Raw genomic sequence first — 23,019 nt, 5'->3', positions numbered from 1 at the left:
TAAACACAAGATGGAGGCTCTGGCTAACACATTAACCTTTAAAAGTTGACATCTAAAATTGTAGAACATTACTAAATCTGCCTCAGTTTGGCAGGTTTAAAGGAAACAGATATTTATTGACGTTAGATGAGAACCGTAGTCCAGCTCAGTGTTCTCCCATCCTGTACCAGATGGACCGAGTAGCTCTGAACTGAAGTGGACTTGGCAAAGTAATGTGACAGACATATTGAGAGAATGTCAGCTTGTGGATGTTGCAGGACATAATGGTCTTTGCAGATGTCGCCTCTGTCCTTTAAGAGAATCTAATGAGCAGCCGTGATTGCATGGTTGGCCAGAGTTGAGCAAAGGGCCGTGTGGTCTTACAAACTGATGAGCTGAGATGTCTGTAGGCAGCCGGCAGTATTTGGCACAAGACGTCTCTCATTTCAAAGAATGAAAAAAATCGGTCACGTTTTCCTATTCCCAGTATCCAGATGCCCTTCCACAGGGGTAGAGGGGATAGAAATATTTATATGGTGTATTATTTGGTTTGTGTGGGCTCAGCGTTAGGTGATGAATCTCAGACACACACACACACACTTGGTGTAGTAGGTGATTTATCAGCAATGCAAAACTTTCTTCGTCATACATCAACCTATGTGTTTTTTTCCATTGATCAAGCCACTAATTTGAGTTCCTGTATTTAAGACTGAAATAATGTTGAGATATTATGTTTCACTTGATAGGCGTATTAAAGTTGGCATGCCTCTTCTGAGTTTTCCTCCCTTCAGTGTGCCAATAGTGGCATCAAAGTGAACACTGAGGTCATTGGCTAGTTAAATAGCATATAAGAAAAGGATAACTTAGATAATTCAACCATATATAATTGCATCATGAACAAAGTATTAGGGCTGTGTATTAGCAAGAATCTGGCAAAAAGATACAAACCATGATCAAGGGATTATGATTCAATATGTTTCGATATATTGCAGATGATTCTATAAGCGAGGCAATATTTTTAGATTCTTCTTCATTCTAATTTGAGAAAAACTGTCATAATATAAAGAACACACCACAGTATGCATACAAACTAAGTACAAATAACTTGTTTTGCAACATTAACGCTACTTCTTGTCTCTGTCTCTATGTAGCAGTAGGGGGTTTAAACGCAACACAAAATGACGGTCTGCCACAGATCTTTATATATATATGTTTTCTTACACCCCTAAAAACCACTTCACATCTGGTTAACCTGATTGCGCCGTACAGCTTAAACCATTGACATATCTTAAAAAACTAAACAAAGGAAAACCAAACACTTCAACCCAGAAACTAAAAGTGTAGCACACAATCACATTAAATGCAGAGAGGGTATTACAGAGCGTGCACACAGAACATGCAGTCTGGTAACATCCCAGGATGTCACTGGGGATGCACTGAACACAAAATGAACAAACACAGAGCTCAAACATCAGCAACAGAGGTCACTCAGTTGGTACTGCTCTAATCCTTAGGTCACTGATGAAACTGCAAAATGTTTCAATTCATACAACTTACTACGAAGTGTGCAGGTACATACAAATGCACTTTACAGTGTAATAAGTATGCGGATTACTTGGAAACTCAGCCTTATGCGAGCGTGTGTTCGTGCCTCATAGTGTCGTAGTCTCTGGGACTGCACGCCTCAAGTTGCTTTCCCTTACAGACGACTTTCAAAGGTGTATGTCAGAGTTCAGCCAGGGTTGAAGGCAGTTTCCATGCCAACCCCTCTATTGAAGTTGGGGCTAATGGAAACCATAAAGGCATAATGGAAACCACAGAGCCCCGACTTCAGTGGGCGCCAACAGAATGCAACACTTGTCATTATTATATCAGCATATGCAGGCTGAGTGCTGTCACTGCGCTCACGGGTGTATGCTACACTGCACAGAGTACTATAAGCAACACTAGCATGAAACAGAAATTCAGTATGGATCCAATGTGTGTCCCTCTCACTTCCAAATAACCTTCAAGGCCTGTTTCAAATGACAGCGGCCAGGCAGCGAGATGAAATAAGGGTTAGATTTTAAATAGTTCACAATGTATCATGACCTCATTGTTTGTGAGCTCTGTAATCAGTCAGATACTTGTAATCTCCTAATCTCATTTCCATGATAGACTTCTTTTTTTTTGTGCTGACAGCTGCTAAATAACTGAACCCCGATGGCAATCCTAAACCCACATGACAAAGCGGTTTTGTCTATGTGTCAGGTCTTATTCACGTAAACACCAAATGCATACATATCTAAATGATTATGCAAAGAGCTTGGTGCCACTCTAAGCCTGTGTGTTTAGTGGGTATCTTCTGATTGTTGCCATATGTTTGCACTGTATGTCCAAGCTGAGAGAGAAATGGAAGGGGGTGTGGAAAGAGAAAATAAAGTGTGTGGGAGAAACTATCCTCAGCTTTGACAAGGGCTTCTCTCAACACCCATCTGGGAGTCTGGGCTGAGGTCACTGGCCAAACATAACATTTCATCAATCTTATCTCAATGACAGGCAAACATTATCGAACAAAGGCTTTTTTCCAACGTCTCGTTCTACTGCTGACTCGCTAGAATATGCCCCGCTGAACAGAGTGACTGGAACCAATTGGAGAAAGATTGGAAAAGAGAAACAGAGTGAGAAAGAAAAGACTGTATAGTAGTAGATGTTGAGCAAGAAGAAAATGAGAGAAAAAGGAAAACGAAGTAGTCTACCCCTCCCTGTTCTGGACACAACACATTTGGATTCCAATATATCTGTATGCTGAATATTAGTAAGGTTTGAGCCACAAGGGGAGGAGAACAGTACTGGACAATAAGCACTGTGGTGAAATGACCACAGTGTCACACATACTTCACAGTGCACTGGAACCTCTGCTGTGAGAGGCCAATTCCACATATACATAAATAACAAGAGCTTTTGGAGACAAACTCCACCACCACACAAACACGAAAACTAGGCGAGCACCGAGAACCAAGCAGGCAAAGCAAGCCAAAAACAATTGAGAGCCTCCACTGGGAGCGAGGCATCCAGCATTCAGGGTGTGGGAGCTGACTGAAGATCAGGGCCAGAGTCATGTCAAGCATTGATGATGCGATGGGCTAGCGGTGACAGACAACAAGAAGATGGCTTTTTCATGGAGTTCGCAAACATTGAAAAAAGCCACATGACTGCAGGTCATAGAGAACATGCCAGAAATTATGCAGTTAAAGAAAAAGTAATTCCATAAAACATGCAAAAAAAAAATAACTCAAGCAAAATGAAACAAGAAAAGAAATTATATCCAGCAATGGTCATTGAGATTGATGACTCTTACAAAGACCACCAATAATAATGCACTTGCAGATGTTTACATCTTTCTATTTTCTTGTTAAAAAATCTTTTAGAAGTGGATAGTAGGGGTTTCATGACTATTTTCTTTCATTTTGAGGTTTTATGTACCAATGGACTGAATTAATAAGGGACAACACATAGTGCACAGATATATTGCATAGAAGCACCACAGTACTTAAAGTCTAAAGTGTAGTAGTCATGAAAGCTCTATTTTCCAAATTAAATTAAAGCGCAACACAGGATGTGTCAAGGAGGACAAAGAAAGAAAATGAACGGCACACAAATGACTTCAGGAAAGCTCTGAGTGAAGGACAGATAGAAGCAGATATAGACCAAGGTAGACAGAGAGAGAAAGAAAGAAAGAGTAAAAGAGAGAGTAAAGGGGCATGGACATGTGTGTCCTAATGGCCAAGGTCTCCAGTCACGCAGTGACTCGACGTTATAAAACTTTACTTTACTGTCCAAAAAAAAAAAGTTAACTAACCCCCAATAACTATAAACTTTGAGGGGGTGCACTTAAGTCACACAACCACACCTTGTCTGGATTTCAACTTACTTTCTGCCTCGTGTTGAGTTATAACTCCCTCCGTATTTCTTCCGATTAAGGATGAGAGCAGCAATTTCTGGCACGTAGCGAGCAAACATGGCCTACATGCATGGAACAGAAAAAAGAAAGAAGGCATGCAGAGAGGGTTCTACCGCACACCGAAAAACAGCAGAACCATCTTGAATACTTACTTTCTCCCATTAACCGCACTATAGGAACCACCATATTTCTTTCGGTTTCCTATTAACTCTATGATTTCAGGGACGTAGCTGGCAAACATGGCCTAAGGAGAAGATAAAAGACAGAAGAAGAGACTAAAAAAGAGACTTCTACGCCGCAGAGTGGGTGGTGGGGAAACTGGTGCATTAATCCAGATTTCTGAAGGGGGAAAAGTATTACTTTGCTATGGAAATGAAATTAAAAGCTCTCTCTTGTCTGTAGAGACTTGATAAACTTTAGATACCAAATCTGGTTTTTGCTGTTAAAAAAAAAATAGCCCCCGTTTTTAAAAGGTAAACGTTTAGGAACAGGTTTCGTTAGTGGGCAAGAATTTTGTCACAGCTTATGAATGGTCAGTCTGTGATAGCACCCAATACCTTTCTGAATAGCAGAATTTTATAAATTTAATAAAAACCTATGTGCCATGTTTTGTCCAACAAACACAGATCATTTGGCAGGTTGATTTGAATAGGCCCACCTGACGGTCCACAGCTGCAAAACACATTAAGACTCATTTGTTGGGCTGGAAAATGAGCTGGATGCATTTTGCAAAGTTTTACAGCCAGTCATTCTAGCACAAGGGTTGTGTTTAAGTGTACCAACTAACAATGGAGTACTCACTGGCACTAGGCTAACATCTACAATAAGAATCAAAGAGGTGCCTTTCTCCTGTAAATACATACTTAACTCATGCTTGGAAAGTGCATCTTTAAATCAGCAGGAATAATGTGAAATGACGTGAGTTTAATATGATCCTTGGCTTTATATATCTCCAGCCTGAAGTCATTATTCAGCCACTGCTGCTGATAGGAAGCAGGCTGAGGTACTAGCCCTAAAGACTTCCAGAGCTCTCAGCACTGAGAAAAACACACCACCTATCACCATGGCCACAACACGGTACACATCCACACAGCTGCAGGTCATCAGTGCATAGCGATAGCTGTCCAAATGCATAACACAGTGACTGTGATTTGGCTAGATCCTCCGTCCCTTTGTAAGAGAAGCTAGAGGAGGCGGAGTCTTCAGTATGTGTGTGAGTGTGTGTGTGTGTGAATGCACAGAGGTGTGTACACCCATGCATGCTTATGTGTAAGTTTCTGTACTAGTCGCAATCCAACAGGATGCTAGATCAGAGGAAGGTGAGCGAGAGGCTGCTGATGCTATGGTAACAGTCAGGCTGGCCTAAGCCTCATCTCCCTGCCCCTGTGTTTGTTGGAATTGTGGGAAGAGACACAGGAGGAGGGGTGTCCTGAAACTGCAACTTGCTTTTTAAGAGAACAGTAACAACATTATCAGACATAAACATACACTCTTATCAAACAAATACAGGAGTGACACATAAGGGGAGGGGACGAAGGAGCACATAGTACTGTAACTACAGTAGACGAGATACAGTAGGCTAAACAGAAGGATACAACTTCACTATGACAAAGAAATAACATTTACCGGTTCAGTCAACATAGTTCTAGCATTTTAAAAACAGCACTTTGCAGAAATGTCATTAACTATGCATAGTAATAAAAGTATTTAAATTACTTTTTCATTCATTTATCATTTCATCAACAGTTGTATACAGTCTAATGATGGGGACAGGCAGGATTTAGGAGAAGATAAGGGGAGTAAGGGAGAAAGAAAAGCCTGATTTTACCAAACCACCAAGGATGAAGAAGACCATAAACAGCCGCCCCAAGGTGGTTTTTGCATAGACATCCCCGTAGCCCACTGTAGACATCGTCACCATAAGCAAATAGACACATTCCCAATAGGAAAGTGACTGAGAATTCTGGAAGTTTTCCCAAGGATCCCCTGAGTTTTCCACCTAAAACGGATATAGGAGAGGGAGGGGAGGGCAATTAGACACGACTCTCACCACCAATTTGTAAACAGAGTTTTGCATAAAGAAACTCTTTAATCAAAGTTTGATTAAATCCAGCTACAACTGCTCATGTATTCATCTGTGTTGAGCCACACAGTATATTCTTTGTATATTGAGCTTAGGCTACCATCTAGTGGTGAAAACAGTTAGATGCTTTACTGAGTTTCTTTAAAGAGAAATGTGTGACACACAATAATCAATATTTAGCGAGGAGGCATAACATAAAGGTCTCTGACCAGGCTTTGAACTTGGGAAATCACAGTTCTTTGAGTGCTGAGTCACCAGGACACCCAACCTGTGTTAATTATATTACTAATTTGGTTATAGTTAAAGTTGTATGGGACCTTTTAAATTCTTAAATTAAAAATAATTTATTTACACATAAATTGGTGGTCGTTTGCCTTCTGACAGTTGATCATAATTTACCTTCCTTTTATTTTTTACTGCATTGTTGGGATGCATCTATCAGCATCAGCGCCAATACTAACCTTATTAAGCAATTGCAGTCTATAATGTTTAGTGCTACAGCAATCTCTGGCAAACAAATTAATGAAATGGCCAAAGCCAATGAGTTCCACGCGGTGAGGTACGCAGATTTCAAATTTGGAACAAACAGAGCACTGGCATCGGATCATTCCTAGGTATTGGCAGAAAACACAAGTTAAGTTACTGGAATGGATATTTGGAGAAAACAAGTTGCATCAGTGCATCCCTACATTTGTTATTACAATATCTTTTGTTGCACTTTATTCTTATATCGGCTCATTCTTAGAAAAGAATACATTTGACTTGTTGCTGGTGTCACAGTTGTATTGTACCTGTTAGTCAGTCAGTCACCTTATTTACCGGCTCCTTAATCACTAGACCTCACATCTGTCCACTTACCAAATGTATGAAACCAGCCGCTGTGAGCCATGTGCTTATGAAGATGGAACACAGGTTCACCAGCTTGATGGAGTTACTGGGCAGAAGAAGAAGAACCATAAAACTCTCACATTAGGCATTAGACAGAGAAACTGAGCTTTGTGAACAGATGAAAGTTAGCCAACTAACAATAACCTACAGCCAGGACAGAGGAGATAGGACTTAACTAGATTGTTAGCAATCAAATGATGAAGAAAAGTAACATCCATTAGGGAAAAAATGGGATTAAAAGCTTAAATTCAACTTCCATGGAGAATGATGCTAAAGGAGGAGACACTCTTTAAACCTGCACCCTAGTACAGTTATGGTATACTAGTGTAAGTATAGTGTTTACTTACAATGTGACAATGTATCACACCATTAAACACATCATTATTAACCTAAACATACACTTATTATACCTTATAAAATATGCATTAGACATGTAGTTTAATACAGATTCAAGTGAGTACTACTACATACTCTATTCTGACAATGCCACATACATCATTTAACATTTCTACTCACTGTTAAACATACCGTAGCTACTGGTGGTAGTAACAGTGAAATGACTATTTTAGGGTGCATATGTTTCTTGCGAATGAACGAGGAAAGCTTTTTATTCTTACCTTGTTTTCAAGATATTCAAAAACTGTAGGATTTCCGAAAACTGAATCAATCTTAGTGCTCTTAGAAATCTTAAGCCTGTGAGAAACAGAGAAAGACAGAGACACAGAGAGAGAGAGAGATTAGCATAACAGATCCATACAGAAAAACTAATGGTATTCTCACAATAGAGTCATATTCATGCTTTTATCCACAAGTTGGGTGTTTTCTGAAATAGCTTTACAGTGATACCAAAAAGAGCACAAGAGTGGCCGCTATGACGAAACACAACTGAATACAAACGACATGTATGAGCTGTCAGACAATATGGTCCAAATGTTTTTCTACCGAACTTTAGCACGGCACAGCGCGATGTAAAATGTAGTCCGCGAGACACAGGGAGACGACACAAAGAAAGCAGACACTTTATTCTGGATGATGTGTTGGAATTATTTATCCACATAAACAAGTTCGGAGGAACATCTTGTGGCCTAGTTTATATGAGCCCTCGTCTGCATCCAAGAGCAGCTCGCTTAGGGATTATAGAACAATGCGACACCTGCCTCATTGTCTTTTTACATAACACGACTGATCCCATGGATTGTGTGTGTCCTGTGCTTAGTTTGTGTGACAAAAAGTGATCTGAATTCCTTTTTTGAGATGATCTTTACAAGCACTGTATTTACCTGCAAATACAACACAGTTGCCATTTGTTGTCACCAAACATGTTTCAAAGATCAACCAGATCTAAATCGAGAAGCAATTTCAAGATCTGGATAAATAACGTACTAAAATGCTGTGCACACCTCCAGAAAACACATGTCTATACACTGACACTAATGTCCTTACCCCAGTTGGAGAGGATGCGCAAACATGACCGCACCGAATGATACAGTCCTGTCTGCTGTTCTTTTTGCTCCTGTCCAGGATGCCCCTGCCTCACCCTGTACCCATTCTGAAAAAGTTGGCCACAGGACTTCTTTCGCCTCCGTGTCTCTTGGATGGTCTTCAATTTAGCATTACAGTATGTATGCCGGTACATAAGCAGCTTAGGAGGAATCATTGTTTTAGACTAAATCCTTTCCAAGGAATTCCTTTTTCTTCCTGCCAAGACGGGTATTAGAAATATCCAAAAATATTGAGGGCCTAGTATTTCAAAAGCACCTCCAGAAAGAGATAATTCCGCAGACTCTGGTCTACCTCGATTCAGCACCACCGACATTAAAAGGTTCCTCGTGAGGCAAACACCTCTGAATGCTGTGATGGTCACTGCTGCAGACAGACAGTTCGTTTAATCATATCAGCCCAGCCAGGGACTGTGTCTCTGTGAGCAAAATGTCAACTCTAATAAGTGATTTTTTTTTCTTTTCATTTTTGGTACAGTGCCTTTAATCCTAACAACCCAAACAGATGTAATGTTCTCAAGCCCATTTTAGTTCTTTACTTTACCGCTGTGAAGCTTTGTCTCGATCAACACACAGCTGTGTAGAACCTATTTTCTAAAAAAGTCTGAACCTGCCAGGGATTAGCAGAGATGAAGGTAAAATGAAAATGATGCATAACAAAAACAATAATCCGGATTTATAAAGTAAAAGGGTCAAACTACTCTACAACGATTTGCTGATAGTAATGTAATGATAGTAATGGGCAACGGGAGGGGGGGGGGGGGGGGGAGGGTTCAACTCGCACAGACAATCCGACAATCACACCCACTTTATGTTCATACAAGCACACACACAACTTCTTTATAAAAATTAATTCTGTTACTATTCGTTAAAAGCAGGGGTGTCAAACATGCGGCCCGCGGGCCAAAACCGGCCCGCCAGAGGGTCCAGTCCGGCCCGCGGGATGACTTTGCAAAGTGTAAACATTAGTTGTTTTGATCATAAAGTAAAATACTGTTCCAGATGCCTGTGACAAAATGTGTTGTGCCTTTGTAGATACACTGTGATCTGTAAGTTGTAACGCACATGTGTAAATGATAAACTGAGGCATACTATTGTTGAAATTGCACCTTTTTTTCTTAAGAAATATCAGGTTGTTCATAATGTTTTGTAAAAAGATTAAATTTGAACATTTTCAGAATGTACTTTTTTGCACTAAAACGAAGGTTAACATTTGGAGTTGTCGTTATTTATAGGTTATTATGCTGTGATTTTGAGCTTGAGATCAAATTGTGCTGCATGTGGCCCCTGAACTAAAATGAGTTTGACACCCCTGGTTTAAAGCATACCCTGTTGTTAAGGTCAAACCTGTTGTCTACACTTTGGCAGTAAAATGACTCTGCTGCGACATGTAGAGTAAGTCTGTGGAGGTGGAAATGGTGGAAAGTCACAAAATACATTCACACAAGCTTTTACTTCAGTGAGAGAAGTACTTATTTCATTGGCTAACACATTGATAGCGGTACTACATTCAAGCAGATGTGTATGTCTACCGGAGAAATGTTGTTCAGGTATTATTCAATTTAAGAAAATGTAAAGTGACAATATGAATGTGGACAGGACTGTGTGACACTTTGTTTTTTGCACACATACTGTGTAGCTAAATGCTATTGAACATATTGGCAGACCATCTATCTCTATGTCATTTTGAAGAAGGGGGGCAGATCTTTCTTCTCTTTTCTCCTCTTCAGTTATGTAATATGTATGCTCGCTGGATTGCCGAGGAAATGCTGTGTGACATTTTGTGTTGGAAGTATAAACAGTTATGAGTGAAAAACTAAACAAAAAACGGTAGATACTTTTCTCATTTTAAAAGTAACATCAACAACTGCTTCGTAAATCTGGCATTCTGAGCACAAACATTATAAATTATAACAGAACACCCAGTGATGCCGTGATGGAGGCCGCCGGGGGCTCAATTACTGTGAACATCTTTGTTTGTTTGTTTGCTTGCTTGCGTGTCTGTGTGTCATGTATTTAACACCGTGGGACATTTTTTTTTTTTAAGTGTATTTGCCTACAGACAATGTATGTACTGTAAGTCAATGCAATGTCCTCACAAGTATAGTAATGTGTTGCATTGCATGTGTTAAAAAACTCAATTCTGCTCCCTTGAACATGTGTTCATGTATGAGAAAATCCCTTTGCTACACATGCCAAAGCCTCTTGCACAGACACAAGTGTCAGCTGGCCAGATGTTCATTCAAAAAGGGTTTTTCTGCTCCGTGCCCACTCTTACTTCATTGAGGCTTTGCGAGTACGGCCTCTCTGTCACATGTTCTGACAGAGCAGCCTACTGGGGCCTTTTATCAATCACCAGCCTGGGACAGTTCATCTGGGATAATACTGAAAGTCAACCCTGTCAGGATTAGATCATACAATACTGCGCCCAGCACTAAGCACACACAACCATACATACACGCACACAACAATACACACAACCACACACACACCTAGTGTAGAACTGGTTCCTACTGGACAGTCATGCTGGATAGACAGCATGTGCATATTAAATAAACAACACATTTGTGTTAGTTTATAACTCTACGTATTGCAATGTAATTATACGATGACATGCGAGCAGCCTGGCTACAGCAAATAGGCTTAAACTTCCCACAAATTATCTTCCCTCCCCTGAATGTACAGGGAGGCTTCCTGCCAGCAACTGGAGGTGCCATATAAGGCAGACGCACTCATGCCCATGCCTCTTTATGCAGGGAAACACAAGGGATCAACAAACAGTATAATAAAGCACCACAAGGAGGCAGTAGCAGGTTATAATCAAAGCCATGCCTGAAGGCTTCTACAGTACTGTACATCCTCAGAGCCAGTGCAGATTAACAACATTAAGGTTGCAACTACAAAATCAATACACATCAATCACTTTGGATTGTAAAATAATCATTCATTGATGCCATTTATAATCAAAAATCGTATTATAATAATAATAATAATCCAAACCAAAAGTGCAGTTCCAGGGGGTTTAAATGACTAAGGAGGAAAGTGTGAAGTTAACCAGCTGGTTGTGAGAGTTGGAGCTCAGTAGGCAGGTGAGCTACAACCATCTTTTAAACCTCCATATGCTAATCCTACACTGCTAGGACTCTCTTGAGAGCAAGTAGTTAAAGGAGATTAATTCCTTTTTCCAAGGAAGAACTCTGCATGCCCTCTTACATTAGCCGCTCATCGTTCTCCTCCTCTTAATCAATGTCTAATTTGCCGAGGCAGAGAGAACATAACTTGAAATGCATAGAGCATATACTTCCTCGGGCGCAGAGTGGGCAGACACACTACCACACAGCACAGGGCAGAACCCCTATTAGTAGTCTCTTTTTATTATGCACCTCCACTGGATCTCCAACAGTCTTCTCATGCAGAACCTCAGCTGAAAGAGTGGAGCGAAAGGTACTGTAATTATGATGCATTACTCTGGCTGTGGTGTGTATTACCCAGCAAAGAAGAAAAAAAGATCAACTAATCCATTGGAAATTAGGAGCACAACACACATTGTCTAACAACGCTTGTTAAGGGACCGTATATACACTTAGCTAAATGAAAGTAGCACCAACTATGGATTAGTCTTATCGATTATTAGGAAAACCGCTATGGCCATGTCAAGCATGAAGACATACGTATGGTGCAATAGTCTTTAGGGAAATGGTCTATGGCATTTATTTATCAGTGAATATCGAAGGTCATCTGCAGATGATGAATAAGGAACTATAGAGTCGTATACTGGTTAATTGTGTTTTCCTGTCACCACATCCTACTGTAGGTCCTAATTTCCATATTAATACAGAGTAGAAGAAGCAGCTAATCATGATTCCTGTCCTAACTCCTCAGAGCCTGAATATTTACAGACACTTTCAGCACCTCATCAGTATTCTGGAAGCTATCACCAGCCTGTTAGGGTACACCACATCACTGCAGAACTACACGCTGTTAAATGTTTATAACTTAGGCTTTGCAACACTGTATGTAGCCTTTAACACGTGGACAAGCACACCGCCAGGAAACATACACCTAAGCCACGCCCGTGGGAGTTCAGTTACCATGATGCGCCGTGGTTATATATGTCCAACAGTACAAAAATAAACGCGCTCTAACGTCTGAAGGAGATGCCAGCCGAGACGTCTTCCTTGAAAAAAAAAAAAAACAGTCCTCAATAAAATAATAGTAATAAAAATAAAGATGTTAAGAATAGCTCGGAAATCTAGGGCATCGCTCAAAAACAATGTATTCAGCTGCTGTTTATACACAACAACTCACACTGCAGCTGTTTTGTATATAAATAGGCATCTTTGCTTTCTATATCAACCCTAGGTTCCAGGATATTTAATAATTGCAGGTAATTATTCACTGTGGAGTGTCAGGCAGCAGCCCGGCCACAGTTTCAAAGTCTTTCATCATCCTTTATCAAGGCCCCCAACACCAATGGCTTTCTGGGGATGAGATGAGGACACCTTACATCACGAATACCAGAAACCAGATTACTTGACTTCGGCCATATCTTATTCATTACACAGCTTGTTCTCTGTGAAATTCATGGACCAGAGTGAACCTCTTAAGAAAACTTCATCACCTCAGAGATTAGACTTTCACAGTTTTATATTACTTTACAGATTCAGTGATTCAAGTGGGCATGTAACAACAAGAGGTAGACCTTCCACATCCCTGACACTATAGTCTATATCATGTCATTCATTAATAATTAAGGTTAATTTTGGTTATTTTCATAGTGTTGGGCATCATTCTTATCAGCCATAATAACAGTGTTACTATATATAACCAAAATTATAATGTGGATTATTCTCATTATTAATAATCTGCAGAAACTTCTCTCAACCAATCGATTCATCATTTGGTCCATGTGATGTTTTAATGGTGATGTCCACCGATAATGATTCAAAACATAGAAACGCTGCAAATCCATTTCAGAAGCTAAAACCAGTTTGCCTGAAATAATCTGAAACGATTAATAGATTATTAAATTAGTTACTGATACATGTTTTACCGATATACCAATCAAGTCATTTCCTAATTAATTTACTTTCTTACGACTCTAAACTATTTTTGCTCACAAATCTCTAATTACTAAGTAAAACTAAGATAAGCGAGGCCAAAAGGTTGGTAATAATCCCTATTTGCAAAGGAATAATATGCGCGCATATAACTACTGTAAGCATGGTAGGTCTAAATTGAACCAGGACGTCTGTAGACACTGATGTTTTAACCAGAAATCTTTCTTTGTTTTCTCTTTCAAATAAGTTCCAGAGCCCTGGGACATTTCCCAGATCTAATAAAATGAAGTTATTGTGAGTCATTACTATAGGCCTTTTTCATGAGACAGCATGTACAACACCAGAACCCTGATACTGAAGCACCTCAATTGAATTCAGTCATCATCCATTTTATTATCTACACCTGCGCTTTTCCTACTGCGACGTGTCAAAATGTCTTCCATGAAAGAAACCTAATAACACACCTTGAAGAATAAAAAAAGGAGAAAAGAAACTGGATTTCCCTTCAAATGTAATTATGAAGCTAAATACTGACACAATTTATATAATTGCTTCATTTTATATAATAGCCTCACATTCTGACCCAGCAGTCTTGATGGTCAAATGTCATGCTCAGATATACATTGGATTAGCATTCAGCAGAGTATAGCAAACATTTATAGAATTGTATGTGGTGTATGTGGCCGTGCACCAGATACATTAATACAGCTACAATGAAACTCTTCTAACTGCAGTGAAATGTAGGCCACAATACTCTGAATGCACTGAGAAAAGTAGGTTGTTATGTAATGCAGGTTAGGGTGTTTTCCAGCCTGCTCATGCAAGAGTGTGTGTGTATGTGTGTGTGTATATGCGTGTATGGGGGTAACACATGCTTTTTGTGTTTTTCATTTCTTTCTGCATTCGATGGCAGTTTTAGACTGTTGTGAGGTATTCCAGGTGCAACGCCTAAACACGGCAATTACAAATGAGTCTGAAGCACAAGCACACACACACACACACACACACACACACACACACACACACACACACACACACACACACACACACACACACACACACACACACACACACACACACACACACACACACACACACACACACACACACACACACACACACACACACACAGTCCATTTCTGAGTCACTCTCACTCCCATTAGCCAATCCACTCCGCTGTGTTTCCTGAAACATCAGAGGAACCCAGCCCTGTCACTTTCAATAACGAGGGAAAGTTGACTGCAGCCCCGAGCAACAGGACCTCAGAGACACACTCCCAGTAATGGGGAGACAGAAGGGGGACTAGGAGGCAGAGGGAGAGACAGGGAGTGATAAAAGGAGGGGTGACATGTGAAGATAGAGGGCAACACAATAAATGGAAAAAGGGGAGCGGTAGGACAGAGGCGTTGGGAAGTAAATGTGAATAATGGTGAAAGGAAGCGAGAGAAGACAAGGCTATACAGTGAGATATTCAGACTTACCGAGCCAGCTTCTGTTCAAGTAGACAGAAACAAACACGGGAGGAACGGTAAAGAAATCCACCACTGAGTTGACCTCAAGCCAGAACCATAGTTTATCATTGGCCGCTATAAACTGTGAAAAGAAATGGGGACGTCATCAGAAATAACAATCCAATTCTAATTTTATACCAAACACCACCTCTCCACCACTGTCTTCCTTTAGCATCGCTGACATATTGTATAGAATGACAAAAGCTTCACCCCGCTTGCTGAGTCATGCGAATGGTTGGTGGTGTAAGCTGCTTATGAGTTTATTTATTCATACATTCAGGATGGCAGGCTTGCGTTTGCACCACTGGAATGCTGCTCTGGCATGACAGCCATGCTAGCAACATTATTGCAACAGTGTCAGTTTAAACTAAAGGCATGCTGTGTGAGTATTCGTGGATGACTTAGGTGGCGTCTGCTTGTTTGTAAGCAGTGTCGGTTGTCCCTGTAAAAATTGTGTGTCTCAAATGATTACCTTTTTCAAACTATATATATAGAGAAGATGTAGAAATTCAATATACTGGGGTGCAAGTAAATAAGAAGCATGAAAGTTATTTTTGTAGCATGCTGAAGACGCTAATGCGTGTAAAACAATGCCCGCCTACATGGCTGTGTGCATGTGTACATTTGTATGCATGTATGAGGGAGTGTATGCTTGTATGTGTGTGTGTGTGTGAGCATGCACATGCCAACTTACGCGCAGTCCAAAGTAAAGTAGGAAAAAGACGTTGAAGGCCATATCGATTTGTAACGTGAAATCTTTGTAGAAATTCTGGCAGGATTCTATAGGACTAGAGAACAAAGAGAGAGAGACAAAAACACGTTATTACAAGGTTAAAAAGTCGTGAGCAGATATTGTATACAAGGTTTTTTATTTATCTATTTTCTATCCTGAACACACAAATGGAAATACTGGGGACCTCAGCATATTTCCATGCTAGGAATGTAATGTTATAATCTTATTACTTTGTGTGTTTGTTTTTGTATATGAGCTTTGCATATCTGTATGATTAATATGTAATATGCTCAAAATCAATATCACAACATTACAAATTGCATTACATCAAAAAAAACTCTGCATACATGTAACTTCAGTATCTAATTTTGTACCTTTTGAATCACAGTTTATTAAGATATGATCACAATCATCACGATTACAATTCCGCCAAAAGACAATGACTTACGGCTCACCCCTTCATATCAGGAGAATCATAGATTTATGCTGTCCTTTTTTTCTGCAGAGATGCATATGTGTCCTGATTCCACTGTGCTCACCTTCCCTCAATTCAGCTCACAGGACTGATAAGAAACCGTTCTCTGGTAAAAAAAACAGCCAGCTTGAATCTGTCAAGGTCAAACGGTGCTGACCAATGCTCGCCTTTTAAACCGACTGTACAGCATCCTTGCCACTAATATATTTCTTTACAGTTACTGAGAAACACTCTGTCTGTTAGTGTAAAGGAATTTGATCAACATATTGGATATAAAACCCTATTATTAATACCAATTTAATGACTTGCCATAGAGTTTCACTTACACCCTGCAATTGCTCCTCTGAGCTATAGGGGGTACCAGACCCAGATAAAAGACCCGCTGTAACTGTAGTCAACCACATATAGATGAAACCTTTGAAAATAAACTGAAATTGGTCGTTGCTTTGATGTGACAGTACATGCAGCATGCTTAAATTATTCAGCATCTGTAAAAGACAAATATTCCAGCAGATATTCCCTCATATGACAGAGACTCCACACAAAGAAAGGGACTGCATAGATCTCTCTATTTAGTGCAATAGCAAGCCGGGTGTTGCTTTAAAAAAAAGGGCAGAAGATGATAAATGAGTCCTGATCCGTCCGGCCTGTCACGTAATCCATCTTCATGTTTACCCTGTGATGATTAACCATTAGCAAGTGTGTGCTTTCAACAAAAGCAATAACAGGCTGTGTGCCCACCCCATTCTTCACTTGTGCATGGGCCTATAGCATTTTGCTCCCACGTAATGAGGAATTCCCACTGCGGGAAAAACATTAATATGCATTATGGTTTGGCTGGCTATAGGCAACCTTTGGGAATGTACAGCCTGGCAAGGGAAAACACACACATGGCCTTTATGAGAGTACACAGTTACAAGTCCCATATGTTCAAATTCAAACATTAAAGTGTACATGTGTATGTATGGGGCCCACAGGGGCACAATGTGAGATCCAGAGTAGAGCTCACTGAATAATAAGAACCTCCAGAGGTAGAGAAGAGTGAGGCTTAATCATCTTCCAGTTAACATCAAACATTTTATCTCATGGTGATGCATTATAATGGATGACTGAGTACAGACACGCCAGAGAGGACGTATTGCTTCAAGTGGAAGATCCAACTTCTAATTCATGAGTGTGTGGTCTGTCTGGAGCATATCCTAAGGACTGATGTGATCTTTAAGATGATGTAAAGCCCTGGCTTATGTCCAAGATGATTAGAATGATTCTGGTTTGTGCAGAAAATTATTAAAAACTAAAGTGACTTTTTTTTTGGTTGAAAGGCATTTCCTTATACACTGCCATCAGATTTTGGGAAGTTGTTCATTTGCTTCTGACCCCTTAAAGGAGTCAACATTGATCTGGCCTAAATACTCAATTATTAAAACACCACCGGCATCCGTACGTGATTCTGTAGGCATCAACAAACATGAATGTTAAACAGACGCGTCATCATACATACAGCCTAAGTATACACAATATTCCTCACATCCATCTACACACTCGTGTAACCTCACTCCCAAAACGGATCTGGAAACACAGCCTAAGTTAAACTTTAAGACCTTTGTGCAAGAGAATGCACACACATACAAGCTAATACAAATACACTTACAAGCACTTATGTTCATATACACACACACACACACACACACACACACACACACACACACACACACAGATGGTGAACGCTGAAAACACCATTTGGAGTGGTCATTGTAGCGTTTCCCCTCGGGCCCAGCTCTGGCCTAATTCTGTATAACCGCTCATCTACAGTCACATGACCCAAAGCATTCTCCATAACACAGAGAGAGCATGGCGGCACACAGCAGGGGCTGAGTGCTACATTGAATGCGTCTTGATTTTGCATTTTAAAGAAGCACAATAGCTACACTCTGAGAGCTTTAATTTAGTTATTTTTACAATCATTATTTGAAAGTAAAGCTTATCATTAACTAAAGTAGTGGGAAGAGACATCAGGCAGACCTATGTTTTTTTCTCTTAAGCTCAGAGGCACAGTAGGAAATTAAGAGTTCAGCAATGCAGGCTGGGAAGGGTTTTATAATAGTGGAGCTGCTAAATGCGTTTCAAAAGGCCATGCATACTGAAACATAAAACATATTATTCAGTAGTTGTTATATACAGTATATAGCAAGTCAAAATGTTTAACTGTATCATCTTTCAGGATAAATACTTCTTAAACAAAACTGCATATTAATGAGAAAATGGATGGAGCATTAAAAAAAGCGAGAATTAGATGTGCTGTGTGACTCATCACTTAAACACACACAGCTTAATAGTGAGCAATCCTTTTGCTGCCGACATCAAAGCAATATTCCCAAATGTATTTCTTTAATCTATTCTAATTTTAACGAATGAATAAATGTATATTGACGATGGAAAAAATGACTATGTATAATGTTAAAGGTCTCACTTGTCAAACCCACAGTGAATTATCACTTGACATTTCCCCTCAGCTCTAACAAGCATTTTAGCGTCTTTCAGATCATTGTTTTGGTTTTACAGCCAACAACTTTATTGTTTTACTTCAGTCTCACTGTTTGCCTACCTGGCAAACCTAGTTTAGCATTTAGCAGACCCAGATATATTCTAAGAGTTGGTGGAATGGAATGTAGGATTTTGAATCCTCTCTTAATGGTCACACACATGTACACAGCACGGTACACACACAGCGAAATGTAGACATTTAGTGCATTTAACCCGTCCTAGTATTAGGACTGGCCTCATGCTGCCAGTGTCCTAAAGAAAATCGATCTGTCCACCGCCGTTCTTATTACTCCTTCAGCCCTGGCACAGCCTGGGGTTACAACATCCTGTCTGACAAGAGGAGAAGAGAGGAAAGAGAGAGGAAGAGATGGATGAGAGAGAAAGAAAAGACAGCACCAAGACACGGAAGATAAAAGAGGCAGGGAGAGAAGAGAGGCAGTGACAGTAAGAGGGCGAGGAGGAGCGGAAGATGTGAGAGTGACAGAGTGAAAAGGGAGGGGGACTGAGCTCCCAGAGGTACTGAAGAATATCTCTCAAATATATATAGCACATAATGCTCGCTTTAGGTCACGTGGAAATTGCCTGGAGATTCCAGAGCTTCTATAATAAACTCTAGTCTTAGGTTTGACTTTGCGAATGCCTGCAGCATAGTAGTCCTTCTCTAACCCCACTCTACTTATTAGCAATGCTGGCACAAACATACATGCATGTACACACTTACATGCAAACACACACACACACACACACACACACACACACACACACACACACACACACACACACACACACACACACACACACACACACACACACACACACACACACACACACACACACAGTAGAGCATGTAAGCATTTCCCCATGTGAACCTACTCTGACCAGGAACTCTGCCCCTGCAAACCAGAATGGTAAAACTCATTTGTTCACAAGGGCAAAGGAGTATGTTGATGATGATGTTCTAAAAATAGTCTCAAACACCTTCAGTCAGTCAGCCGGAGCAAGCCCTTTCGTTAGCCCACACACGACCTTGGCTAGCTGCAGGAGCAACAGCAAGGTTGCCCCCTGAGAAAACAATAATTACACACTGTGCTCCCGGCTTGACTAATGCTCACAAACACAGGGCAACGCACCAAATCTGAGTCATTCTTCATATCTCATAAAATGTCTTCTGCTCTAGTAAGCTCATAAGCATCCTGAGACATAGTTACAGATGCATAGTCTCATTTACTAGGGTTCGAGTCACCCCATACAATCAATACACAACGCAAAGAGAAAAATACAAATGCAGGTAGAATGTGATTTAAGCAACATAACTGAATGTCTGGCTCACATGCAGTATTTCTCCTGAGGGTAGTGCACATATATATGCAAGATTCTATCTATCTATCTATCTATCTATCTATCTATCTATCTATCTATCTATCTGCATGTACGTGTAGGGGACGCAGAAGGGAGGGGTCTGTGAAGCTGAAAGAAGGGCAGGTTAGTACTTAAATGATTGATTTAGGCCAAGGCACCATTACTAAAATAAGAAATACTTTAGCACCTACAAGGGCAATGAGCAAATAAAACCTCCCGAGGGAGGCTAAAATTAGCTAACTCAATTTATTCATCTGACTAAGAATGACTCGCATCCCGCTTCAAGCGTTTCCTCTAAAAAGGCGTTATTTATTTTAGAGTCCAAAGGAGTAGCTTGTGAGTGAAAATAGAAACACTAAAAGAAACCACAACTTCATAGAGTTTGCTCAGCAACACAATGCATTTTAAATGAGACAGCAATGTAAGAAAGAAATACACTTACACTAGTTTATGCTTAATTTATTCAGACGCCAATGTTTCAGAACAATAGCTCAACTACACACATCGCATCACTCCTCTTTTGAACACAAACCAATTAAGAGATAAACGCTGTGGTTATGTGCCATATACAAAAGGAGAAAGTCGTCACAGTATACTGATTAACATTGTCAAGCAATTTAAGTCATGGGTGTTAGGTTTATTTGTTCTAATTCCAGGTCATTCAATCAGTGCATTTAGACCTCCTTGTGTAAAAATACCTTCAAATCAGAAAGAAAAAACTAATCTATAAATGATATCAATCATAACATCCCCATCCTAAACCCTTCATAAAGAAATAAAGAAAGGAAATGTATCTCTTAGGACGCAACATTTGTCGATACATTTCAACTCATTCATGTATTCTACAGCAACATTCTTAATTTTGTTTTTATTCTTATCTAAATATAATAATTGCAAGCTGGCTTTTCAGTTCATCATATCACTGAGACAGTAAAGGTTTAAGCAAATGAACATGGTGCATATACTGTATCATTAACATGTTTGGTAAACAAACTCTAGTGAATTTCCTCTTTTGGATCCATTGGTTTTAAATGATGTGGAAAAACAAATACCATGTTATGTTCCAGTAGGGTTGGTCTAACAACGGCACTTAAATCATTTAAATTTAATCTGGGGTTAATTAGGTGAACTGCATTTTTCGAGAGTTGCTCATGCTGTGTTCATGCTGTGGTCTGAAAATAACCCCTCCGCTGTGCATTGAGGGATATCAGGCAACTGCAACAGCAAATAGCCTTTTATATTGCCATGCAGACTTTCATAAACAAAGAGGTTGGGCCACTCAGCGCGCACTGATACCTCGTGCATAGAGACTTGACTCATCTCTCCGGTCATTGTTTTATTCTATCAGTGTTTCACACACCATGTGAATTTGCCAGATCGAGTGACAGCCAGGGTCATTTCACTCTTGTGAGAATAAAACTTGAGGGTTAACTTGTTGTACCATCACACTAATGTTCAGCTTTACTACATGTCAGTGAAGCAGGACTCCAAATGTTGGAACTTCCCTCCGCTCATGCTCAGATACCAAAAGCATACAGAGAGAGGGGCTCCACAATCATAAAAAGCTCTTTATCTATCTGTGATGTTGACATTTCATATTCACTCACAGCCAATGTTAATAATAACGCGAAAACTGTCCCTGAAAGTGTTTGGAAAAGTAAAAAAATGGCATTTAGTTTGAAGAGGGAGGGATGTTAGAACATTTTAATTTGAGTAAAATCTTTCTGCCACAGTTTGTGTATTTAAATCTGAAGCCACTTGAGAATGGTATAAAGTACAATTGAAGTCTTCTCATGGTTACTTGGTCTTCTCTGACCCGCGTGGTGACTCACTCCATCCAGATCAAGGAGAGGTCCTTATATAGGCTACTCTTCATCGCCACAAAGTCTGCCACTGCTAAGCCATATTTCTCACCTTACCCAATTAATTAGTCATTAGGCACTGTTTCTTTTTTCAGTGCTGTCATTGATCGCACACTAATGATAGAGTTACAGACACCGGCTGCTGCTTAAGAGTCCTTTTAGACAAGACTCAAAAAGAAGTGTGCGTCTATTCATGTGTGCAAATCTGCCAGTTAACGTGACTATGCAAGTGTGTCCCCGTAATAGCCTGCATGTGTGACAGGGACGGGTCGAGAGAGGAGAGGAATAGAAACAGAAGTGGAGCAGGAACAAGGGCATCCCTTTAAGAACAGCCTGCAGAGACTTTGTCCTACATTCCTCTCTATTTGTTTCATCGGAACACAGAGGAGGAAAAAAGAAGGGATGAAAGATGAGCCAAGGTATTAAAGCAGATTCGGGTGTGGGCGGGAGAGGACGCAGTATCCTCCCATTGAAATTTTCACGAAAATAGCATCAGTTTGGCAAGTGAAGTCTGCTGCAGAGGAACAGCAAAGGCAGCGTCTTATCATACATTATCATGTGTTGCGCAGAACTGTGGTAAACAACCCGCTTTGTCAAAACAAACAGATGGATGTGCATTGTCAGCGAAGCCATATATTCATTTCCCGCCATTCATTTAAAAAAAACAAAACAGCCCTCTTAACAACAACACCGTTGCCAAGTCGATGACTAATGATCTTTGTTCTCAACTGGGAGGGAAGCCAATTAATAATTTCCTCCTTTGAAACTCTGTCTACCTGCTTCCACAGAAGGTTTTGCAGTGTTTTGTGGATCTTTGCTGCAGGATACTCGCCAAACAGAGCTCCTGATAGGAAAGCCCCGCATAACGAAAGCTATAGGAATAAAACAGCTCGTGGGAGACTGGTGACTGGCCATCAAAGGTACGCTGCTCTTCAGTGTGTGTGTGTGTGTGTGTGTGTGTGAGTGTGAGTGAGTGTGAGTGTGTGTGTGTGTGTGTGTGTGTGTCCTTGCCCCAAAGGGTTACCCTGCTTCACTGAAGAAGACATAAAAGCCCATCGTGCAGCTCCAGCCTCCCCCGGTCTA

General features: G+C 40.3%; 1 protein-coding gene across 10 annotated transcripts in view; it reads right to left on the bottom strand.

Annotated features, from left to right (window-relative positions):
• The window catches only part of LOC115020475 (calcium-activated potassium channel subunit alpha-1), a 127,653-nt gene that overhangs the window by 45,989 nt on the left and 58,645 nt on the right, over nucleotides 1-23,019 (bottom strand). For 8 of the 10 annotated variants that reach the window (XM_029450525.1, XM_029450526.1, XM_029450527.1 and 5 more), the window contains exons 4-9: nucleotides 15,658-15,751; nucleotides 14,934-15,045; nucleotides 7,511-7,586; nucleotides 6,864-6,939; nucleotides 5,751-5,921; nucleotides 4,075-4,166 (exon numbers count right to left, since the gene is read on the bottom strand). In XM_029450525.1, the coding sequence (XP_029306385.1) occupies nucleotides 4,075-4,166; nucleotides 5,751-5,921; nucleotides 6,864-6,939; nucleotides 7,511-7,586; nucleotides 14,934-15,045; nucleotides 15,658-15,751 (621 nt within the window). Of the gene's footprint in view, nucleotides 1-3,892; nucleotides 3,985-4,074; nucleotides 4,167-5,750; nucleotides 5,922-6,863; nucleotides 6,940-7,510; nucleotides 7,587-14,933; nucleotides 15,046-15,657; nucleotides 15,752-23,019 lie in introns of all 10 variants that reach the window. The other 2 variants (XM_029450535.1, XM_029450533.1) reach the window with 1 other exon arrangement.

The sequence above is a fragment of the Cottoperca gobio genome, chromosome 15 (genome assembly GCF_900634415.1).
Source record: "Cottoperca gobio chromosome 15, fCotGob3.1, whole genome shotgun sequence".
In the NCBI taxonomy this organism is placed as follows: Eukaryota; Metazoa; Chordata; class Actinopteri; order Perciformes; family Bovichtidae; genus Cottoperca; species Cottoperca gobio.
The sequence above is the reverse complement of the archived record's forward strand: the minus strand, read 5'-3'. Positions and strand labels throughout refer to the sequence as shown.